Genomic DNA, 24,883 nt, shown 5'->3' with positions numbered 1-24,883 from the left:
TGCCTGGGGCGCTAGGGACTTCCATTATTTGAATGTCAGCAGACAGCAAGAAGCCTCCCAGATCTCCAGATGCATTTGAGATATCAAAAAAGTACTCCAGAGTGTTGTTCAGCATGGGGGTGAGTAGAAAATGAAGGCTAATCATGTTTTCTTCTTCTTCTTCTTCTTGTCAAGTTTTATGGCGGTTGGCAACAAACTGTTAGTAGCATTACCGCCACTTACTGGTATGGAGTGTGGTTCGTGATGGTTTAAATATTTATCCTGATACATTCTACCCTAACTTCTTCTAAACATACATTCACACATTCACACTTAAAAATATATACATATTTGTGCACATCTTTTTATATCATTCCTTCACTCAAACACACTTACTATAATTAAATTCTATGAAATAATTTCGTTTTCTTTAGAAATCGAATAATTATTTGTATGTGTTTACTCCCTAGATTTTTCCTCAGTATATCTAATAAATTAACCTTCTCCTTAATGTCTTCAAACTCTCTCCTCATATATCTTCTCTCTTTTTCATATTTATGACATTCTAATATAACATGTTCTATAGTTTCATATTTATCACAGAAATCACATTTGCCCGTTTTATGTTTTTGTATTTTAAAAAGTGTATAATTAAGTCCTGTATGACCAAATCTAACCTTGTTATCACTCTTTCCTCCTTTCTATTTCTTCTTCCATTTCTTCTTTCTCCTACCATCTTCTGAATTTTATAAAACCATCTTCCTGTTTTATCTTCATCCCACCTTTTTTGCCAAATTTCCATAAGTTTCTCTTTAATAATACTCTTTCCTTCTGATTTACTTATTTTAACTATAAAACTAATAGAATGTTTAATTGCCCTTTTTGCCATTTTATCTGCCCTCTCGTTTCCTTCTACCCCAACATGTGCTGGAACCCACACAAATGTAACTATCAGCCCCATGTTTCATATTCTGAACAGTGTATGATTTATTTCTAATAAAATGTCCATCCTACTATCTGTTTGGTTATTTTTTAAACTTAATAATGCAGAGCTTGAATCTGAACATATTATTGTTTTTAATGGTTTTATGTCTTCTACCCATTGTAACGCTAATAATATTGCCAACATTTCTCCTGTGTATACTGATAATCCATCTGTAATTCGTTTTCCTATTTTTATATTGAATTCTGGTACTACAAATGCTATTCCTAGTTTCTCAGTTATTTTTGATGCATCAGTATAAATTTGAATATATTGATAATAACTGTCTAAATGTAACTGTACTAAATTAATATCTACCGTGTACGATTTATCTTGTTTCTTTTCCATTAGTGACATATCTACTGTTGCTTCTGGTAGAATCCAGGGAGGTATAATTGATATTGGTGTTGTTTGACTCATTTCTAAACTATTCATTTTAAGTTTTTTTTATTTTATTTTCAATTGTCCATCCAAAACTCCTCATTTCTTTCTTTTCTTTTTCCCAGCATGGATTTAAAATATCCAAAGTTGGGTGATCCACATTATTTCCTTTTAAATTTAACCAGTAATTAATTTCTAATTTTGTTCTTCCTAAATCTAATGGCATTTCTCCCATTTCTATTTCTAATGCTGCTGTTGGTGTGGTTTTAAATGCTCCAGTACATAATCTTAGTGCCTGATGTTGGATAATGTCTAATTTGGTTAGATGTGTTTTAGCTGCTGAACCGTAAACTAAACAACCAAAGTCTATGTTGGATCTAATCATACTTGTGTAAATCTGTTTTAGTGATTTCCTATCTGCTCCCCAGTCACTGCCAGCCAAACATCTCAAAATATTCAAAATTTTCTTACATTTATCAACAACTTTTTGTATATGTATGTGCCATTTTAATTTTTCATCAAACCATAATCCTAAAAATTGTATACACTTTACCTGCTCTAACTCTTGTTTATATAATTTTAATTTTATTTCCTTGTTTATTTTTTTCTGAGTAAATAACATTACTTTCGTTTTATCAACTGAGAACTTAAATCCCCATTGCAATGCCCATTTCTCTATTTCAATAATAACCTTTTGTAATTTTTTAACAATAAAATCAACATTTTTCCCTCGTTCCCAAACAGCTCTATCATCTGCAAATAGTGAACACCCCATGTCTTTTTCAATATCTTTAAATACGTCATTTATCATAATTGAGAACAATAGTGGACTTCTAATACTACCCTGCGGAGTTCCATTTTCTACTATTTATTTTCCTGAGGTAGATTCTCCTATTCTAACTTGTATTTTCCTACCTGTTAAAAAGTCTTTAATCCATTTAAATATTCTCCCTTTAATACCAAACTTGTATAATTTAATTAATAATCCATCCACCCACATCATGTCATATGCCTTTTCTATATAAAAGAATACAGCCACTACACTTTCTTTATTTACTTGTGCTCTTCTAATTTCGTGCTCTAAACAGAGCATTGGATCGTTAGTGCTCCTCCCTTTTCGAAAACCACTTTGATATTTTGATATATATCCTTTACTATTTAGATAATATACTAGTCTATTATTAATCATTTTTTCCATTATTTTACATAAATTAGATGTTAAGGCTATTGGTCTGTAGTTTTCTGGGTTTGAATGATCTTTTCCTGGTTTGGCTATTGGTATTATAATTGATTCCTTCCAGTTCAACGGTAATTTTCCCTCCTCCCAAATTGTATTATATAGTTGTAATATTATATCTTTAGATTTTTCACTAAGTTGCCCTATCATTCTATACCAGATTTGGTCTTTACCTGGTGCTGTGTTTTTTGTCTTTTTAAGTGCGTTGTTCAATTCCGTTTTTGTAAACTCAACATTTAACAAATTATTTGTTTCTTCAACGCTCTGTATAAAATCATTATATTTAATTTTTGGATTGTCTCTACCTTTTCTTCCATTTTCACTAATATTATTTGAACTATGAATTTTACTAAACGTTCTTGCCAATATTTCAACTTTATCTTCATCTCTTATTATGTTTGTATCATCTATTTTTACTAATCATGTTTTGGGTGTACTATTCCTTTAAGTACATCAGTGGAATGGGGAAATAGCGCCCTCCCTCTGTGTGGCTTGTTATATGCTGCTGGCTCAATGTACTCAGTGCCAGTCTGTGAAAGCTGCATGAGAGGTGAGTAGCATTCTTCAGCACACAGTAGAAAAGAGTTAGAAACGTAGTGAAAGACATTTTTTTAATAACTTAGACAAATAGTGTGTAATGACTATTAAGTAAATGAGTGCTTGGCACTAATTTTCATACTTTTTGTTAATGCTGGAAAACACTTCATGTGCTAAGTTAAAAAGCTAACATAAAGCTCTGTTGTAGTGTGCTGAGTGAAGCTGAGCCGTTGCACTGATTCAAACCCCAATGTGTTCTCATTCAGGTAAATCATTTATTATTGTATTCTTCAATGTATATTGAAAATAAGAATGTTTTAATGTACTCTGGGCCAGTCTGTGAAAGCTGCATGAGAGTGTGCTGAGTGAAGCTGAGCTGTTGCACTGATTCAAACCCCAATGTGTTCTCATTCAGGAAATAAACTGCCTGATCACCCAGAAACTCCTTGTCTTCATTAGAAAAACTACACAACGCAGAGTCGAGGGGTTACTTGGGCCGGTCTGGTACAGTGAAGTGAAGCAGAACCCGGTTACAATGGCATCTGGGAATCCTCTCTGTTTGCTCACTTAAAACAAAAACATCCCGCATGTCTTCAGAAATAAAATAATGCTTTATTCATTCAATATACAGACTACTGCACCTCCAAGCCTGTAATACTTTCTATTGGAATGCTGTTGCTAGGTTGGTCGACTACTCCAGCTTTCCTATTTGACATGTTTATTCCTTTGGGCAACGCATTAAACTCTAAGTGTTTATCAGTCTGAGTATCGATGAGTAAAAGTGTGAACATTAGAGAGATTGATAGGATCAATGTGACCAAGATTAACAACACATTGAGAGTTAAGTATGATTTGGAAAGAGCTTCATAAATTTAGTCCTTTTACGGTTTATTCAATGTTATGTAACTAATAAAGTAATTAATAACATTCAGAACTGTGAGTTTCGATTTTTTTTAATTTGCTGTAAAAATGTTCCAATTCTCACTAAGTTTATCACATAAACATTCAACATTATAAAACAAGGCCTGAAATGTAACTTGGATGGATGTTCAGACCTGAGAGTTTCCAGTTTGCAGTTTGGACTCTTCAATCCAGAAAACAGCAGCTCCACTCCAGAATCCTGCAGCTTGTTGTTCCTCAGATCCATCTCTCTCAGATTAGAGGACTGGGAGCTGAGAACTGAGGCCAGAGCTTCACAGCTTCTCTCTGAGAGGTTACAGTCATTCAGTCTGAAGAGAAAGAGACAGAAATGAAGAACTATGATTTAATAAAACAAAAAATTGCACATTAAACAGAACAGATGAAACACATGTTTCTATGTTGTGTGACAAAAGAAAAAAAGATTTAAAAAATGTAAGATAAAAGTAATGTATGTAATATGACATTACCGAGGGTATATGAAAAGCACGGTGCATGAAACAATTTTGTATAACTGCATCAAAATTTACAGGAATGCTTTTCAGATTTATAGAAGCCCTGCAGCGCAGGTGGTTGCTTTTGCAATCCAACAGACCCTGGAACAAACTACAGGCAAGAGCTCTATTACTCAAATAAATGTTCAAAGGGCTGGTTCCTAAATATCCCATCTTCCCACTTAAATGAGTTTGTTGTAAATAAAAGGAAATAAACTTCAAGCACCTAAACTGTCACACCAAACTTATGTTTTCTCTTCTAACATAGAGTTAACTACAATATATTGTCCAGAATGGAGGAGCAATATTTCCATAAAATACATAAGAAAATAAATAAAAGACTCGTTACTATTATCAATCGGGGAAATAAAAGCTTAAAATGTAACTTAGTGAGCCATTGAATGCAAAAAAAAAGATGGAAATTAAAGAAATATAAGAAAATGTATAAATGACGTATATAAAACTGCCCTCTCACCAACCCCTCCTCCTCCAGTGGGGTGGGTGGTTTCTTTCATGTCCTGTTCAGATCCTCTACCAGAGGCCTGCGAGCTTGAGGGTTATTCTCAGTATTTTAGCTGTTCCTAGAACTGAGCATTTATGGACTGAGATCTCTGATGTTTCTCCAGGTATTTGTTGGAGCTATTTCTTCAGTTTGGAGGTTACTGCCCTGCATGCTTTAATGACCGGGAGCAATACAGTTGCCTTCACCTTCCAGGCTCTCTCTATTTCATTATTTAATATTGAATATTTAGCCAACCCCATGCTACAAATCATTTTGAAGTTATCACACAGGGAGTATTTCTCTAATATGCAGCTTGTTAGGATTTCAGTTTGTGTGGGTTGTTTTTGTGTTTTCTTTTTCCACCACTAGATGGTGCCCTGTCCTCGTTTCGGCCTCCCCGCACACCTGCGGCTCATTGGGTCATCTCCAGAGGAGTATTTGAGCAGCGGGCTGTCACTACCTCAATGCCAGAGTGTTTGCCAGTTTTGGGTACTCTAGCCAAGTTGAGATTAGCAGAGTCTAACCTAGCTTTGTTTCTCTGAGTTTAATGTGTTTTTGTCTTTGCTCTTCGACAGGAAGCCTTCCTGTAAAACTGAATTCCTGGACCTTCTTCCCCTGGAAGGAATTACTGAGAATACACTGAGCAGGGGAAAACCTCCACATGATCCGTTCAAGTTCCCAAGTGACAGTCCGCTGCATTACTCCTCTGGATCAAACGTTATTTTGCCTGTCCGCCCTCCAACGAGTTCTTTCATCTCTGGATAAAACCCCACAAGCTGGATCCAAAGAGTAACCAAGAACCCACTAAACGTAAGTGCCTCTCCTGCAAATTTCAAGCCTCATACGTTTTTCCTACGGTCCCTGAACTGATCATTGTGATCTCCCCCTTCAGTTTTCGGTTCCCGTTCACCAGTCCAACAGTGTTACCCAGCTGAATATCTCTCAGTCTGTGTTTTTGCTAACCACAATAAACTTTTACCCAGCCTTTGAGTTGTTTCTGCATGTGGGCTAACTTTTGAAAGCCTTCATGACACAGCTGAGCTTAAAATTCAAATGTAAGATATTCTACAATCAAACTACAGGGAGATGTTTATTTCTATTTCTAATTAAATAATACAGGCTTGGTTCATGTTGAGTTAAATAACTCAAAAGCAGGGAGGGATGGACTGTTGTTTAAAACACATAGCCTGGTCACGGAATGCTGCAAGTTTCCTGGTTTGATTCCCAAAAAATGGCACTCTGTGTCTCACCAACCAACAGCTTGAGCCCAGAAATACTACATGAAAGCTGCACTCCTGCCCACAGCTCCATAAGAGATGGGTTAAACACAAAAGACACATTTTTGGGGTAATAGAGAATAAAGATTATACCAGTCATTCAATCGGAGATGTGGGCATGTCTTATCGGAGTAACAGGAAGTTAATTTACTCTATTACAGAGAAAAACAAGAAATCTAAAGTGTGAAGTTCACCAACCTCTGGATAATATTTATGCTTTGCTCCAATAAAAATGACTCACAGATCTGGGAAGATTCTCAGTCATCCAGGTCATGGTCAAGCCTGAAAAAACCCCTCTACCTGCAGTATATTAATCTCAGTGCTCCCCACTGCTAGTTAGAACTGAAGAAGCCTATTGGATGAGAGGATAAACGTTTTCTAGAAAATGTCACGTCCAGTTGCCTTGACTGAACTTTTTAAGAATGACTCACAGAGTTTTCCTCTATGGTAAACTGGAAAAAACAAACAAGCAAACATAATAATCGGCTGTTTTTAATAGTAACTACAGAAAACATCTAATTGATAACGAACTGCTACACTGGCTCCCTGAGCAAGACCTTTAACCCCACACTCCTCCCAGGGTGCAGATGAATGGCAGCCCACTGCTCCCCAAGGGGATGGGTTAAGTGCAGAGAATTAATTTCCCTCTGGGTTTATTAAAGTAAATAATACTTTAAAGCATAAAAAAAAAAGGTAAGCTGGACTTTGCCTCCTAAGAGACACAATGTTAGAATATCCTGAGAGTTCAAACTTTAGGATGCTTTGTCCCATTTTAATGTACTGAAAAAGAGTAGAGTAAAGAAAATTATCTAATCATACTTTATAGAGTATTGGGCTTTCTTTAAACTCGCTTAGCGAGGGCCTCTGTTGTAGTCAGTCCATCATTAGTCTCATCTAGGCGTATCTCTCCTCTGACCCAACAGTAAGTTTCTTCATAGTGATCTTCATGGAAACCTTGGAGGATTCTTTTTTTTAGAAGACTTGGTAAAGTGACTTAATGTAGTTTAGGTCAAATTAGATAAAATGACCTAAATAAACCAGAAATGTTGTCTTTACAAACAGGGTTTAAATGGAAAAATATTAGTCTGAGAAAGAATGAATTCTAAATCGGGAATACTTAGTCCAGCATTAAGGCGGTATTAAACTGAAAATAATATCTATCAATAGAGAAAAAATAAAAAAAGAAATCATCAGTTATTTCAACTGTTTCTAAATCAGCAAACAAAATAAAATAAAATAAAATAATTGTACTTGAACTTCTTAAGAGCCATGTATGTAGATAATCTATAAAACACAATTTGCTGGATAAGTGACCAACTATTGTCATTGTAATATGATGATGAGATGTTAAAGTCATGAAAAAGTATGAACTGAAAGTCCCTGGATTCACGATACGTATTAGATTTGATCTAGAAGCTCAGCTCTATATCAGCACAGAAATATTCTCTTTATTTATTATTAGTCAGGTGCGTATTTGCTGTATATTCCTGTAGTTTGATCTCCTAAAATATTCTTTCATTTAATTTTTAGGAGGAGAGAAAGTTCAGCTCATGTAAAAGATGTTTTTTTCTTTTCTTTTTTCTCTCAAACCCTTTTATTATTACATTATTTGATTGTTTGTTCTATGCAGTTTACCATTAAGGAGAACTGTATGAGTTATGTTTGTTGGAGCAAAGAATAAATATTAAGCTTGGAGTTGGTTTTCTTCACACATCAGATTTCTTGTTTAACTCTGGATTATAGTTAATTTATTCCCTTTTTTTCCAATGACACATTTCCTATCCCCCAAAAAAGTCTCCTCAGTATTTAATCTGCAAACTAATGCGTTTTCTGGGTTAGATATTTAACACAGCACAAAAAGTAACTTGACTATCGGCTCTACCTGCTGATAAGTGTATGAATCTAACTCTAGTTCATGTTAGGAATCCAGTCTGTGTGGTTTGTGTTTGTCTTCCTTCCTCCACCAGGCGGCGCCTGGTTCTGGTTGGCCTCCTCACACACCTGCGGAGGGTTACCTCATTAACGGAGCACTCTTAAGCTGCTGACTGCCACTACCTCGACGCCAGAGTGTTTGCCAGTTTTGGGTACTCTAGCCAAGCTGAGTTTTGCTGAGTTTTTGTCAAACTGAGTTTAACCTTGCTGTTTTTTTCTTTGCCTCTCGGCAGGAAGTCATCCTGCAAACTCGATGTTTCGGACCTTCTCTCCCCTGGAAGAATCTTCTGAGAACCAAACTGAGCTGAGGATTCAAGTTTGTGGTTTGGATCATCATTTTCCCCCAAGGATTGTCTGGGGCTTCTCTCTGAGCAGGGGATTAATTTCCACAATAACCTGTTCAAGTACCGCAGGAAATCTAAGTGGCAGTCAGCTTCTCCGTTCACCAAGGAACAACCGCAATCTGGGTACACCCTGTCTGCCCTCCATCGAACAAGACAATCACTGGAACATCTCACACCGACTGGATTCAATAAGAGACACCTTTTTCTGGAAACGTGAGTCTGCAACCTATTCCTCCTCTTCAAGTCAAAGAATGTAATTTCCCACTGAGTCTGAACTAACCGCAGTGTCTTCCCCTCACTTTCCAGTTCTGGTTCGACAGTGTTCAGAGCAGCACTGGACTCATCTCATCATTCTAAATAAACCTGTTAAACTCTTCCCTGGTCTCTCTGTTTGGTCTTCTGCATGTGGGTCAGAGCACTAGATAAAATCATGACAGTTCAGAGTCTTTGACCCTTCTAAGTTCATCAGCAAGAATATGGTGGAAGTTAGGAAATATATCAGAGGAATATCACTTTATGTTTCAACATGCGCTTCTTGGAAAAATTGATGTGACCAATGATTTACTGACTTTTACACTTTGGTGCAGCTTTTTCAATCAAGTGTGTCTGATGCTCTCTGAAAGTCAGAGCTGACAGAGCAGCAGCTGTTAGCCCCTCTAATCAGAATGACATGTGGACCAACCTTTCATTTATGCAACTTGGATCACTTTAGCTTTACTTACAAATATTTCTGTGAGGATGGGGATGTGGGAGAAGGCAGATCTTCAGTTAATGTACAGAAATAGGCTAAGACATAATATGATGACAGAACATTTCTTAAAAGCATATATGTGACTTAATTTCTTGTTTCTAGGTCTAGTGAGGTTGAACATAATTCACTATTTACAACAATGGAAGAAAAAAAAAGTAATTATGTTCCCCTTTGATAGGAGAAATCAATTTGTGCAAAGATTGAAAATCAGCTCAACTAGTATTTATTTAAAACATATTTTTTTATAACTGAAAGTCAAAAAGTTTAATTGGGATAATAGTCACTCTTTCCCGGTTTTAGCATTTGGTGTAAAAACCCAAATTCTGTCGGTACTTACAGAGCTTTGTTTGAAGCTTTGACCACTGGCAGCAGCCTGAGAAGAGCCTCCTCTGAAGCAGCGTATTTCTTCAGGTCAAACTCATCCAGATCTTCTCCTGATGTCACTAAGATGAAGGCCAGAGCTGACCACTGAGCAGGAGACAGTTTATCTGTGGAGAGACTTCCTGATCTCAGAGCCTGTTGGATCTGGACCAGAGAACGATCATTCAGTTCATTCAGACAGTGGAACAGGTTGATGCTTTTCTCTGCAGACAGATTCTCATTGATCTTCTTCCTGATGTACTGAACTGTTTCCTGATTGGTCAGTGAGATACTTTCGGTCTTTGTCATCAGACCTTGTAGGAGAGTCTGATTGGTCTGCAGTGAAAGACCCAGGAGGAAGCGCAGGAACAAGTCCAGGTGTCCATTTGGACTCTGTAAGGCCTTGTCTACAGCACTCTGATGGAGATATGTTAGATTTGGGTTGTTAAATAGTTTTGACCAAAAAGAAAGGTGTTTATGTTCTTCCATAAGATTGATTCCATGAGTGATGAAGGTCCGATGGACGTGAAGAGCAGCCAGAAACTCCTGAACACTCAGATGGACGAAGCAGAACACCTTGTCCTGGTTCTGGTACAGTCCTCTCTCCTCTTTAAAGATCTGTGTGAACACTCCAGAGTAAACTGAGGCTGCTCTGATATCGATGCCACACTCTGTCAGTTCTGATTCATAGAAGATCAGGTTTCCTTTCTGCAGCTGATCAAAAGCCAGTTTTCCCAGAGACTCGATCATCGTCCTGCCCTCTGGACTCCAGTGTGGATCTGTCTCAGCTCCTCCATCATACTTGATCTTCTTCACTTTGGTCTGAACCACCAGGAAGTGGATGTACATCTCAGTCAGGGTGTTGGGCATCTCTCCTCCCTCTCTGGTCTCCACCACATCCTCCAGAACCGTAGCAGTGATCCAGCAGAAGACTGGAACGTGGCACATTATCTGGATGCTTCTAGATCTATTGATGTGGGAGATGATCCTGCTGGCCTGCTCCTCATCTCTGAATCTCTTCCTGAAGTACTCCTCCTTCTGTGGGTCCTGGAACCCTCTGACCTCTGTCACCATGCCAACACACTCAGGAGGGATCTGATTGGCTGCTGCAGGTCGTGTGGTTATCCAGAGGAGAGCAGAGGGAAGCAGTTTCCCCCTGATGAGGTTTGTCAGCAGAACATCCACTGAGGTGGACTCTGTAACGTCAGTCAGGATCTCCTTGTTGTGGAAGTCCAGAGGAAGTCGACTCTCATCCAGACCATCAAAGATGAACAGAACCTGGAAGTGATCAAAGCTGCAGATTCCTTTGGTTTCAGTGAAGAAGTGATGAACAAGTTCCACCAAGCTGAACTTTTTCTCTCTCAGCACATTCAGCTCTCTGAAGGTGAATGGAAATATGAACTGGATGTTCTGGTGGGCTTTGCCTTCAGCCCAGTCCAGAGTGAACTTCTGTGTTAAGACTGTTTTCCCAATGCCAGCCACTCCCTTAGTCATCACTGTTCTGATTGGCTGATCTCTTCCAGGTGGGACTTTAAAGATGTCTTCTTGTCTGATTGTTGTTTCTGGTCTGGTTGGTTTCCTGGATGCTGTTTCAATCTGTCTGACCTCATGTTCATCATTGACCCCCCCAGTCCCTCCCTCTGTGATGTAGAGCTCTGTGTAGATCTGGTTCAGAAGGGTTGGACTTCCTGCTTTAGCGATCCCCTCAAACACAGACTGGAACCTCTGCTTCAGACTGGATTTAAGTTTACGTTGAAAAACTGAAGCCAAAAGCTCTGAAAGGTTAAAGAATATCATTAGCATCATAAGATTCCTTTCAATAGATTATTTGTTCTTTCTGCACTTCTGACTGAAATAAAGTCATCATTTCTCCATCATTAAATCTCTGTAAAAATCTTCTTACTGCTCTGCAGACGTTCAACCAGCTCCTCCTGTTTCATCCTGCTTAGGAAATTCAGTGTGATCTTGACCAAAGCCTCTCTGCTGCTCCTCATATGCTCCTCATCCTCCTGCTGACTCTCTAAGCCTTCTGGTTCATCTGGACTCAGAACCTTCTGGATCTTTTTCAGCTCCTTCTTCACAAAACTAACAATGTTTTCCTCCAGCAGCTGAACAGAAGAATACATGGAGGACACATCAGACTGAGATCATGGAGCCAAACATCAGCTCCATGTTGGACAGACTGACAGTCCCATGGAGAGGTAGTTGTAGTTCATGTACAGACCATAAATATGGAGTCCAGCTGGGTGTGATGCTGCTGGGCAGATGGAGCACTGGGAACCTCTGAGTTCTGCTGGTCCACTCTGTGGAGGAACCAGGAAGCATTAACTCAAATTCTGTAGAACAAACAGAAAAAGGCCAAGGTCCTTGTGGTGTCCTGATCCAAAAGCTATAAATGGGGACACCCAGACGCCACAGAGGAAGCTCCTACCTGATCAGAGTTTGGATTTCTGATGCTCAGACTGATGTTAAAAATAAGCGAAATTGATGGATATTAATTCAGAATGATAAGTTTAAGATTCCATAGAATCCATAAAATACTATAGCGAGAGCCTATGTTAGAAAAAAAAAATGGGCAAGTTAATCCAAAGTCCAAAGGATGGTTGGAGATTTTTACATCCTTAGATGAATCAGTTTAGAGAAAATTACCATTTATAAAGTGCGGCAGTGATCAGAATGTCAGGTGGCTTTAACAAGGCATTTCTTTGCTTCAAATGAAAAACATCTTTAATTTCTATATTGATTTTCCATATGGAATAAAATAAATAAAAACAGGTCATAAGAAGGTAAAAATTAGACATTTCAAGTGAGTTGGTTTGTTTTGCTCTTTACCACCAACAAAAGCTTGTCTTAAACATTTAAGTTTTTCTATTTATTTACAGTATCACTCTTGACCCCGAGAGTTAAATATGACCAGATAAAAGGATTAAACTGGTCATTTATCTTGGTTTGCCTCATTTAGTTATTTAATTTAAAAGTAATCTGATTAAATATATGAATTAAAACTGAGGGAGGAAAACATCACAAGCAACAAATTCAGAAACAAAACAATCGTCTAGAGTCTGAACTGAGTACAACTTATTCTGTCACTGATTGTTTTTGTAAAATGTTTAACCTAAATTCTGGCTTCAGCTGAAATCAGCCTGACCCCTGCTGGACCAACAGGTGAACTACAGACCTTTAGAAACACCTCCAACAATGTTTACCCTGAACTCAATGGAGACTGAATAATTGAAAACACTTCCAGAAAAAAACAAAAGTTTCATTAAAGGAAATAAAAATATGGAATCAAAACATTTCAAACTGAGTCATTTCAATTTTAAACATTTAAAACATTTAGACAGAGCTCACCTCTTTGCAGCTGAAGGTCGGTCTGATTTAAAATCGATAAGGCGACCCTTTGACCTGTCACTCTTTAAGGAAACACAGCTGGGTTCTGGTTCTGGTTTGAGGTTCTGTTGGATCCTGAAGGAAAAACCCTGAATTCAATCTTAGTCTAATAATGTATTTAAAGTTAAACAGTGAAGCTCAGAACTCTAAAGTATCCCACAGTGGCTCTAGTTTGAAGTGGATCCAAATATTCCTGGTTTCACTGTAAACCGTATATTAATGATGGATTAATAATTAGCTCTGATGGTAATTAATAAGGGATGATGTTTGGGTTTGTTAGCAGGAACTGAACAATAATCAGAAAGTTTGAATGTAGAACAGTGTTTGATGTGTTCTGATCTTCTATCCTGACAAGCTTTCTTCTTTTGGATCAGAGTCAGAACTGCTGATGGAGAAACAAGTTCATTTATCTTCTAGTTGTTTGTTTTACTTGTTCTAGTCTTAAACTGTTGACCAAACCCCTTTAGAGCAACAGCTTTATTCTCGGCTGATCATTTCTGAGCTTCTGTTTGACTTTTTATGGTAATATAGGCCATGGTGGTGCATTCAATGACCTTTCATTAATGTAGTAATCCACACTAAATATCCTATCAAAGATTCATCTTGTTATGATCATCAAACTTCCTCCCAGCAGCAGGTCAATGATCTTGTATTTCTGATGACATGTAGCGGCTGCTGAAGGAGACTGTGGAGCAGTTTGCTAATAATCAGACTGATGATCATTTTGAATGAACACAGATGAACTTTAGAAGCTGCTGATTTCACTGATGTTTGCAGATAACAGTGAGAGATCATGTTTTCCATCAGATTTAGTTTGGATGATTTAGTTTCCATCTAATAGTTGAATCAGCATCATGACTTGCCTACATGTGCATCACCTTAAGCTCTGCAGAAGCACCAACTCTGGTTCACTAATGTGACACAAGGTGATCCAGAAAGATTCAACTGGATGGAAGAACAACTGATTTTAGCTCCAATATCATCTAACAAGATCATTTCATATCATCACAATAAAACAATCCTTTGATTATTTCCATTATTTAGCCTCCATCACTCACTGCTTCACATGTGAACACAGACATGGGAGAGAAAGAGTTGTGTTCACATTAATATGTTGGAATGAAGTTAGTTTAAAATAATTAGTGGAACATTAAGAAACATCTTACCTGTTTGCTGCTGGAGATTGCTGTGATTTAAAATCAAGGATGGCATCCTTTGACATGTTGCTCTTTAAGGACACACAGCTGGGTTCTGGTCCAGGTTCTGGTTCTGTTAGTTTCCTGTGAATAAAGATGGTTTGGTGATGTTCATGCTGAGCTCTGACATGGAGAAAAGTCCTGGACAGTTAGAGATGGTGATCTGACCTCTGAGCTTTGCTCTGGTCCTCATGTTCTCCACACAGAGTGGTTTTAGAGGGAGGGACTCTGTCCTCTCTGTCTGAAGAAAACAGGCTCTGAGATGGAGGCAGGTAAAGGAGAACCAGTAGAACCAGTTTACCTGCAGTCAGAACTTTACCTGAGATGGATGCTGGGCAGGTGGGAGGAGTTAAAGGGAGGGACAGTAACCATGACAACAGACCAGGACTTTTCACTTTGGACTCACAGGGCATACATAGGTGTACATTTTTGAAAGACTGGTGGGGACAGTCCCCACCAATAACTTGCACACTTGTTCATCTTCTACTTCACGTTTTATTTTGAACTAAGAGTTACAAGACAGGTTGGTTAAAAAAAAAGAGATGCCATGGAAAAATCCCTTAGACAACTCAGCTTAAACAAAATAAACAGCAGCAGAGTGTTTATGCTGTGCAGGATGGTATTAAAAGCCATTCATTCTGACAAAACTTTGTGATTAAATGTTTTGTTCCTCTTCACTAGTTTAAAAAAACAATTCCTCTCAGCTCCTCAGAGGATAATCAGCTACAGTTAAAGGTAAAAACTAACTCCTGTTAATCTTTTTGTTATTTAACAGAAATTTATCAGACTGCAACAGTTCTAGAGATCCCAAATTACTGAGATTTTAAAGTCCTTTAGAGTTGACTTGAAAATTAGTTTCTCTAGCATCATTATATTAGTCGACATTTTAATGCCGTGTGTTTTTCAGCAGAGCACAATGAAGTAAGGACAGCTACAGATAGAAAGATAAAACTGATTTACTGGGATATGAAACATGCAATAAAATCTCAGAAATATTTTACATGTTATATTTAAAATGCACTTTTGTCTTTTGTAAATCAGCCAGAGTCAGAAATAGCTGTACCTGCCAACTCAGCTGCAGAAGGCAGACTCACAGCCAAGAGAGACTTAAAATTTAAATCTAAGAAACCTGCGAGATTCAAAGCAAAAACATTACAGTAATATTCAGGGAATCAATGATTTAAAATAAAACCTTTGATATCAAGTCTTTGTCAAGGATATATGTGGGGAAAAAAACTCTTGCTGTTTAAGAAGGAGGATAATTTTACTTTGAATACAGCAATGGATGCATGGTTTTCCTATTTGAAACTATATATGCAGGGATGAAATCATATTCAGCTTCTACTATTTTTTTAAATATATATATATACACCCCCCTTCAAGAGCACATTCCAGACTCCCCTGATCAGGATGATCCCCGTGGAGGTCCGTATCCTGGATCAACCAGGCCGGAATCCAGGACCTCTCTTTGGGATGATAACCCTACCAGTCGACCAAATACTGGAGCCCCCTGCTTATCCTCCTAGACCTGAGGAGGCGGCTGACTTTGAAGGCAGGGCCCCCCTCTCTGAATCGGGTGGGTGGAGGTAAACGGAAGGGAAAAAGGTCTCCCCTATCCCCATAAAAAAAATAAAATCCACCACACCACAATTAAGAAGGGGGAGAAAAATAATCCGGATCAGGCCCCGTGGGCGCTGGGGCTGAGGTTACTGGAGGATCTGGGGTTCTGGCAGTAACCACATTAGTCTTTGGTAACAGGAGAGCTGGAGAGGCATCTGGTGTGTCCTAGCCTAGTTTTACCCCTAGAAGGACCAGACCTCAGAAAATGTCCATCACTGCCACAGTAGAGACAGAGCTGAAAACTGATGCGATGAGCCCTCTCCTCCTTGGAGAAGCATGCGTGTCCCAGCTGCATCGTTCGGGCTCCGGCATCCAAGCCGGACCAGAGACCGACATGGATGCAAAAGGTGCGGGATGTGGAGCAGGCCGGGGAAAAACCAAAGTCATTGTTTCTCTGTGACGCTCAGTGAGGCGAAGGTCGATCCAGTTAGCAAGGTCCTCCAGCTGCTTCAGAGTCTTGGGGTAGTCACGGGTCGAAATCTTATCCTTGATGCTATTTTAGGTATCTATTAATTGTGAATTATTCTGTTTAGAATAACTGATTATTATGGTTTTAATTGTAATAAATCAAGTAATCTAAATTAAACAGCAGAACACAAACCTAACATTAAACATTTAACAAAAAACTGAAACAAATGCTTCAACGTTCTCTAATTAGGTCTAATGTGGGAGACTGAATTATTTCTCCATCAGAAAGTCCAGAAAATGACGTCTTTGATCCTAAACTGCTGAAGCTCTTCCTAGTGTGGAACATGGGTCCAAGAGGCGTTCTGTGGTTCTGATGGGTTCTAGAAGTTTACTGGGTTACAGACTGTAGGACTAAATCAAAGCAGTGGGCGGGGCTAATCATCTGAAATATTCTGGTTCTGTTCTGACTCCTTCCCTCTGGTGTCCTACGGGCTGATGGTACCGGCCCAGACTGGACTGTAGGAGCCTGCATGCTGAGGCTAACTGGGAGCACTGGGCTCATAGGGGACCAGTTGCTGCAGCCATCCAGAACCCAAGGAAAGCAGGAAACAGCAGGAAGCTCCTGGTATTTCAGAGACCAGCTTAGAACAAAGATTGATTTTTCTGTTTCAGCTTTTATTCAGCAGCTAAATCAGAATCTGCAGACTTCAGAGTTTGATTCTGGAAACCAGTTCTCCCAGTTCAGCTCAATGGTTCATCTAAAAACGGGCTCTGAGTTTCTGATGTCAGCGTTATCCAACAACATGAGGAGGAAGCAGCAAAGCAGGAAAAGAACTGGTACCAGTTCAACAGAACCACTGAAGAACTTCAGTTTTTAATAGTTTTTAGTTGTCCACAGTCCACAGAGAGAAAACCCACAGACAGAACCTGGTTCCAGACTCTACCTGCCTCCCCTGAGGCTCCGCCCCCTGTCAAGGTGTGCTCACCTGTTAAACATGTTTCCTTTCATTCCTTCTTCTCTTTGGATCAACAATAAACTGAGCTGTAAAACACTGACACTTTCTCAGTTTTTAGCTCATTTCTAGTCAACATCTTATCGCAGGAAGTAGTTTGGTTCACTGGAAACCAGTAACTTCCCAGCAGATATACTGGGAGAAGAACAGAGAGCTTTAGATGGACTTTAATCTCTTTTTCTTCTTTCATTCTGATCCGTTTCTATATGGATCATTTTCTCCCTGAAATCATCTTGAACTGTTCAGGAAATGTTCTCACAGTGAGCTTCACTTTCTCTCAGCTTGGAAGCAAAGAAAAGGTTGATTTCATGTCTGACTGGGAAATTTCCCAGCAGGGCCGTGCAGAGACCAGTGAAGGGGCAGGGGCCCAGAATAAAAAAGGCCCCTAGAACCAGAGTCTAAGGCAGAGGATTAGCTAGACTTTCCCACAGCTTAAAATATTGTACTATGATATATTAGAAAATATTAAGCAGGGTGAAATACACCTGGATCAAAGGAGAAACTAGAATGTAAAATAAAATGCCATTTGTGGAGATAATGTTTCCTTGTATCAGAATTTCAACGTCTTTCATTACAGGGAATGATTGAGATATTCTAACCTGCTTTGAGCAAAATCTGTCAATCAGAGAGCTGGACTTACAGAGACATTTAGTTTTTACACTATGATGCTGTTAGAAATGTAAGCAGAGACAATCCCAGCTTTGGGAGAAGCCAGAGGAGCTCACAGGCCAGCAGAGAGATTTATTCCCCCCATGGTCCCCTGGGTCTCCTCCTGGTGGGAGGTGCCTGGAATTCCTCCTGAGGGAGGCGTCCAGGGGGCATCAGACAAAGATGTCTGATCCTCCTCAGATGACTCCTCTGGATGTGGAGGAGAAGCAGCTTTACTCTGAGCCTCTCCTGGATGACTGAGCTCCTCGCCCTCTCTCTAAGGGAGAGCCCAGCCTCCATGCAGAGAAGCTCATTTCAGCTGCTTGTATCCTGGATCTCCTTCTTTGGGTCACGATCCACATTTCATGGCCATAGGTGAGGGTAGGGAATCTAAATCTAGAGCGTTGCCTTTTCTCTCATGTCTCTCTTCACCACAACAGACTGATGCAGCGTCCACATTATAGCAGCAGCCGCACAGATCCGTCTATTGATCTCCCGCTCCATTCTCCCCTCACTGATGAACAGGACCCTGAGATACTTTACACCAAACCTTTGGAATGCTTTTAGCCAGAGTCTGGTTTCTATCATGCTGCTGTTAACCCGTCCAGAACCTAAAACGGACCAGAGAAGCGAACTCTGGCACAGCTACAGCTTCCAGTCTTTGGATGTGGGAATGTTTGCAAGCCCAGCATAATAACAGCAGGAAGAGGGAATGAGATGCAGAACATTTCAGAAGAAGAAGAGGAAAAACTAGACAGAATGTGAATCTGAAGATGAAAGAGGCTGAATATGTCTGGTTGGTCTATGTGGAGCAGTAAAGAGGTTCAGGTCCTCAGCTCCATTTTAACAGTAATGTAGCAACAGAAACCCCCTGAGGAGGACTTTCTTCTCCATCTGTCCAACTTTGCTCCTGTTGAAGCTGCAGGAGGTTATTTGACCAGTTTTAAAAATCTCAGTGGAAAAGCAAAGCAAAACTGTTTTTTTCTTGTTGCTCTATTCTGCTTTGCTCCAACCTGTGCTCATTACTTCTTATCTTATCCACCTGTTCCTGCTGCTATTTAAGCCTCTGGACCCCAGCCTTCCTGGCCTGTTTCTGCCCTCGGTCTTCTGAGTTTTCGACCGCTCCTGTTTGCTCTGTTGGCCTTTTTTGTGTTTTCTGGACTGTCATCTAGATTCTACCTGCTGCCGACCTTGGACCTATCACCTGACCACGGCTTGGATTACCCTCCTGTAACTTTTGGTTCCGCTCCGTGCTCTGGCTGCTGAAAGATTAACAATTAACAAGCAATTAACAGCGTCTGTTTACTGGAATTAATAAGCAGAGGATGAACCGACTTTGAGGATGTTGGGTTCTGATAAGAGCTAATGTTTCTCTCCATTAAATTAATACAGCAGGTTCTCTTTTTTCATAGTTTCTCTATAAAATACATGTATTGTCTAATAAAGCACACTTTTCATATTTGAATTCGTATAAAAAAAAACATTTCAGTGGAACTCAATATTTTTAGTCTTGTCCTTTAAGGGCTGATTAAGCTTGATGTATTATATTCGGCGTTTAAAATGAGCCGTCTGTCACAGCGTCTGCAGCTTTACCCTCAGATTCCAGATCCTCCATCCGCTGTGAGTCTGTGTAATAGGGATAATTAGGATCAGAAAAAGTTGCTTTGTTCTCTACTTCCTCAATCAGCATCTCTTCATCCATGCCTGCTATAAGAAGTTTCTTTGGAAGTTGTGAGATTTGCTCTCGGAAGTTGTTATGACTGGATTTGATGAAACTTTTTAGCTGCTCAGTATAAAATAAATGCTTTGATGGAGATGAGAAATCGGCTTCCTGGTATGTTGAAGTACCAATAGTTTGATGCAATAATTTAATTAAACGTTCTTAATTTTTTGGAATATATAAGAGTTATGCTCTAATTTGTAGTTACCAATCCATTGTTACTATATTTTATTTTGACAAACCGGATCTTCTCCACGTTCTTTTTCCTGTTTGGTGCGATTGAAATAGCGGATCTTGACCTGGCCGGCTTCCAGCAGACTGGAGGGAAGAAGAAAAAATAGCTCTGCTCCGTATTTTGACAGTGAAGGATGAAGAAGACGTACGTGGAGAGCCTCCACCCTTACCCCCAGATTCCACATACTCCGTCAGCGCTCTGCTCCGCCCCGCTGACGTAGTCGTGCGGAGCGCTTGTCTTTCATGGAAATCAATGAGAGCTGTTCCACATCCACCGCTACTCCTCCGCATGTCTCCGTCCACGTACGTCTTCTCCATCCGTCACCGACAAATTACGGAGCCGAGCTATTTTTTGCTCCGCTCCGGTCCGGCCAGGTCATGATCCGCAATTGCAATCACACCAAACAGGAAAAAGAACATCGACAAATTCCGGTTCGTCAAATTAAAATATAGCAGCAACAGATCGGTGACTAGAAATTATAGCACAATTCTTATATATATATATATATATATATATATATATATATATATATATAAAACACCGTTTATTTAAATGATTGGATCCAAACTATTGGTCATTCACCAACCAGGAAGCACATTTCTCATCTCCATCAAAATATTTATTTTATACCGAGGGACTTAAAGTTTAATCAAATCCATTCAAAAGAAACTTCTTATTACAGGAATGAAAAGAGATGCTGAGTTTGGGAGTAGAGAACAAGTTCATTCAAAAAAAGCTGTTTTGAATTATCCTTATCCCCGTTACAAAAATCTACAAATATATATTTATATATTTGGGCAGAAACTGAACATCTGCTGGATGATGGTGGGATTTTTTTAAATATGCCATATTAAATTAAGCGCTCACAGGGTTCATACAGGAATGAGTGACTCTAATTTAATGCTATTTTAATGCTATTAGAAATGATTTTAATGCCATCAACAAGAACCATGTACACAAGTTATTAGTGTCCATGAAATATGAAGGAGCTGTAAGCACAGTATCATGACTCCTGTATGTATGTAAACACACACACACACACACACACACACATATATACGTATATATATGTTCTCTAGCTTTTTCTCCGCCTCGAGCTTCCTTTCCGAACATACGGCTTTATGATCAGTTTCACGCAAATTAATAGCGATATAATATATCGGATGAAATTGTTTTTATAAGCATTTTTTATTAAAGAATTATAAATACTTCGATAAACATATTTAAATAATTTTAGTGCCAATTAAGGCCTTGATTTAAAGAAAAAATGAATGAATTGTAATTATTTTTAATGATCCGTGGAAACCCTGGTTCATCTCGCGCATGCTCTCTACGATCTCCAAGAAACTGTAGGCTTTGCTTTGCGCAGGCGGTCTGGAGCGCAGCGGGGCGGGGCGGAGCGCTGACGGAGTATGTGGGATTTCAGGGTTAGAGCGCCCCCACCAGCTTTTATCCCAAAGTTACACCCTATAGAAATAAACTGTAGCGAACTGGGTTCGTGTTGATGTTAGTTTGACAGATATGTGTGTCAGACATTTCTGAAAACAAGGAACAAACCTTATTGGTTCAATACGGGACGAAATGTTTAACTGCCAAATAAAAGACGATTCCGTTCTGATGGTGGTTCAGGATGGGCTGCTTCTTCTAGGCCTCGCCGCAACCCTGAACAAGTATGAACACATTCAATGCTGACCTCCTTCTCCTCCTCCAGGTACATATCTACGACGGAGTATTAGGGCCACACATGAAGAGAAAAAATATTTTTGCCATGACGAGATTAAACTCGACATGTCAACTTTAAAGTCGACATGTCGACATTAAACTCAACATTTCGAGAATAAAGTTGAAATGTCATGTTGAGTTTAATCTCTACGTGTCGACTTTAAACTCGCCCTGTCGACTTTAAACTCGCCATTTCGAGAATAAAGTTGATATATCGTGGCGACTTCAATCTCGACATTCCAAAGTTTGGAGAAAAGAGCAACCGCGCTCCACAGCTGCAGTCTGCTTTTTATGAGTGAAGGTAGTCTTTGACGTGCTGCAACTGTATAATCATCACAGGAAGCGGTGGCCTACCAATAATAACGTAACGTCTTTCCCTATGCTTACCCAGGCTCGCAGTTCTGAATTTGAGAACATGTCAGTCATTTCAACTTTATTCTCGAAATGGCGAGTTTAAAGTCGACAGGGCGAGTTTAAAGTCGACATGTCGAGTTTAATCTCGTCATGGCAAAAATATTTTTTCTCTTCATGTGTGGCCCTAATACTCCGTCGTACATATCAGACATGAAGCCAAAGAAAAATGTAAAAACGGACAGAATGTGTTTAATAGAAAGTGTTAGAACTCACCCTGGTTACTGTCTAGATGTCTGCGACTTAACATGGAGGCTGAAGGAAATAAACCGAAATACTTTCAGTTTCATTTAATCAGCTGCTGCGTAGAGCAGACCCCGCATTGACTGTCGTGGCGCAGGAATTACGGGCGCCATCTTGGGGAGGTCAACAGCTGCGCTCAGTGACGTGTTGAGCAGCACAGAATCAATTTTAATCAACTTTAACTCGCTGAATATTGAACTCATTTTTTCACGGTTATTTTTATTTCTTTTTGCTGAAAACAAACGAATTGTTCAGTGTATTTAAATATTCTTAGCGGTGTTTAGATTAATAGAGTATTACTGATAGGATATATGTATGTGGTAAAGCATTTTATTTTGTTAATACTATATATATAGTAAAAAATACTGTAAATACTGTGAAAATGTCCACAGCTGTATATTGATTATATGTGTGTAAAAACATTGTTCAGTACAGTTTTTATTTGTTTATTTTTTTAATTTGTTTTTACTGTCTCTTATTGTGTTATTTTTATGCACTTCTTCAGGTCCACATTGGTGTGACCAGTTTTGCTGTAATATTTTGCTGCTGTCAACAATCAGTCGATTCATAGGACATTTATATCTTTCTCACATTTTTTGTTTATTTTCTCAAAGTTTGGTGTTTAATTGGGACTACAGGTCATAAACCATCCCATAGTAGTGCTTCTTCATGAAAAATCGTTTTTATTTCTCTTTTGCTAAATTTTGCTAAAAGTTAAAAATTGCAGTGTCCATTTATGTTCAGACGTCTATACACTGATACCCTTAAATGAAATTTAAGACAATCTATTGCCTTTGCAAATCATCGCTTTAGGACAAAGTCCACCTGTTGCAATTTGAGCTCAGTATAAAAGAGGAGTTTCTGGAGGAGCTGCAGAGATTCTCAGCTCAGGTGGAAGAACCTGTGACAGGACAAACATAATAGTGACTTCCCCTTCACTGCTTTGCTTTGCTCTGTTGTAATAAAGTTAAATAAAAATATATCCAAGCTTCATGTTTGAAATGTGACAAAATGAGAGAAAGTTGAGGTGAAATAAAAACCCTGTATAAAATGTTGGAATCCTTCTGACTCGAGGCCTGATTAAAGCAGACGGGGATCCCATCAGGCTTCATGTTTCAGAGGTACCTGCCTGGTCTCTATGAGGGCCCTCCTGATCCACAGGGTCCAACATTCCCAAACGATGAGGCGATCCAGAAGATCAACGCTCTGGAAACTCAGACAGCTCAAACTGTCATGGCTCAGGAAAAGATGCTGCTGTCAGGTACAAGGTTTACTGTTTTCTCAGTTTTCCATGAACTGATGATATATATATATATATATATATATATATATATATATATATATATATATATATATATATATATATATATGTGTATAAACTTTAATTGGGACTCTATTAAAATGTTCTCCTTTTGCATTTAAAGCCCTTTAGAGGAAGCTGTAGTCAAAATGAAAACCACATTGGAAGAAATCAAGATAAGTCATTTTTTCTTAAAATAATTGTATTTGTTTTTTGACTGAGGAGGTTAAAGATACATTTTGCCAATGGAACAAGACAATTTACATTAAAAAAAGGAAAACACAATTGCATTGTCTTATTTCAAGTGTATTTTATTTAAATATCTTATTTTAGGAGTAAAACAACTCATTACATTTGCAAACTATCCCGTTTACCTGCTCAAATTAAGTGTAACTACACTTGATTTAAGACATTTTTTACTTATTTCTAGATCGTTTTTCTGGTGCAAAGAGCAGTCAGACCCAGCAGGTCTCATCGCTGAAGCTCTTAAGCTTAAGTTCGCCCATCGGATTCCAGAAACCAGGATGAGAGGAAGGAAGCGACAAAGAAGATTGGAAGGTGGCCGTCCCAGAAGCCAAAGCTCAAACTGAAACCCCTCTAGTGAGACGCAGGTCTGCAGCCTTCTGGTTCTCAGCTGGAAGGTGATTATTTAGTACATTTGTCAAAGAGTAGATTCTTGATCTGCTTTGTTTTTTAGATTCCAGAACAGTTTCTTCCCACCGCCATTCGACTGCTAAATGTTATGTAAAATGGGTTATAAAAAACCCCTGAAATGTTTGAACTGTAACTATACAGTCATATGTTTACATCACTTTTTTTAATCACAATGTTTTTATCACTGCTGCTCACCTTTATCAAGGCTGCACTTTAAAACAATGAAATAGTCCAGAGAGCTGTACTTAATGACATTTATTTTTCTTTACACTTGTGTGAACAAAATGAGAAAATAAAATGTCTTCTTCAGTTTGAGCAGCACATGCTGAAACCAACCTGGAAGAAAAGGTTCCTTTGACCAGGAGAAGCTGAGCTGCTGATCCAGGATCTCTGTGGACTCTTAGAAGCGACTCCTTTATGCTGATCCTCTCTGACCTAACCTGCCTGGACCACATATTCATCATCCCATAGAATCCATGATGCTTATTTAAGTCTTTTCTTCAAGGGAAGAAAAGGTGGTTATTAAACTGTGATTTTTATCTGCAGAGTTCGCTAAAAAATTGTATTTCATCTTAATAAAAGTATCTCCTTACTCCCTTTTTTGTGCTGAAGCACGTCTTTCTGCAAAT

At 38.9% G+C, this 24,883-nt stretch overlaps 1 protein-coding gene and 2 long non-coding RNA genes across 4 annotated transcripts in view; 2 read left to right on the top strand and 1 right to left on the bottom strand.

Annotated features, from left to right (window-relative positions):
- LOC119794651 overlaps positions 1-14,708 on the bottom strand; it is a 181,985-nt gene extending 167,277 nt beyond the window's left edge. Inside the window, exons 1-7 of the mRNA XM_038302287.1 lie at positions 14,449-14,708; positions 14,251-14,364; positions 13,046-13,159; positions 11,919-11,997; positions 11,598-11,802; positions 9,672-11,469; positions 4,172-4,345 (exon numbers count right to left, since the gene is read on the bottom strand). Of these exons, the coding sequence (XP_038158215.1) occupies positions 4,172-4,345; positions 9,672-11,469; positions 11,598-11,802; positions 11,919-11,997; positions 13,046-13,159; positions 14,251-14,364; positions 14,449-14,693 (2,729 nt within the window). The 5' untranslated portion in view covers positions 14,694-14,708. The remainder of the gene's footprint in view (positions 1-4,171; positions 4,346-9,671; positions 11,470-11,597; positions 11,803-11,918; positions 11,998-13,045; positions 13,160-14,250; positions 14,365-14,448) is intronic.
- Positions 5,503-9,336, top strand: LOC119794659. Of its 2 annotated transcripts, none has more exons than XR_005282245.1 (3): positions 5,503-5,519; positions 8,473-8,796; positions 8,890-9,336. It is a non-coding gene; the product is annotated as an uncharacterized LOC119794659 (long non-coding RNA). The 2 variants fall into 2 exon arrangements; XR_005282244.1 differs by lacking the exon at positions 5,503-5,519 and adding an exon at positions 8,358-8,391.
- Positions 14,709-23,952: 9,244 nt separating the features above from the next.
- On the top strand, positions 23,953-24,849 carry LOC119794671. Its single transcript, XR_005282247.1, has 2 exons — positions 23,953-24,241; positions 24,565-24,849. It is a non-coding gene; the product is annotated as an uncharacterized LOC119794671 (long non-coding RNA).
- Positions 24,850-24,883: the final 34 nt, after the last annotated feature.

Source organism: Cyprinodon tularosa, unplaced genomic scaffold (assembly GCF_016077235.1).
Source record: "Cyprinodon tularosa strain WSP-4 unplaced genomic scaffold, ASM1607723v1 ctg486, whole genome shotgun sequence".
Lineage (NCBI taxonomy): Eukaryota > Metazoa > Chordata > Actinopteri > Cyprinodontiformes > Cyprinodontidae > Cyprinodon > Cyprinodon tularosa.
The sequence above is the reverse complement of the archived record's forward strand: the minus strand, read 5'-3'. Positions and strand labels throughout refer to the sequence as shown.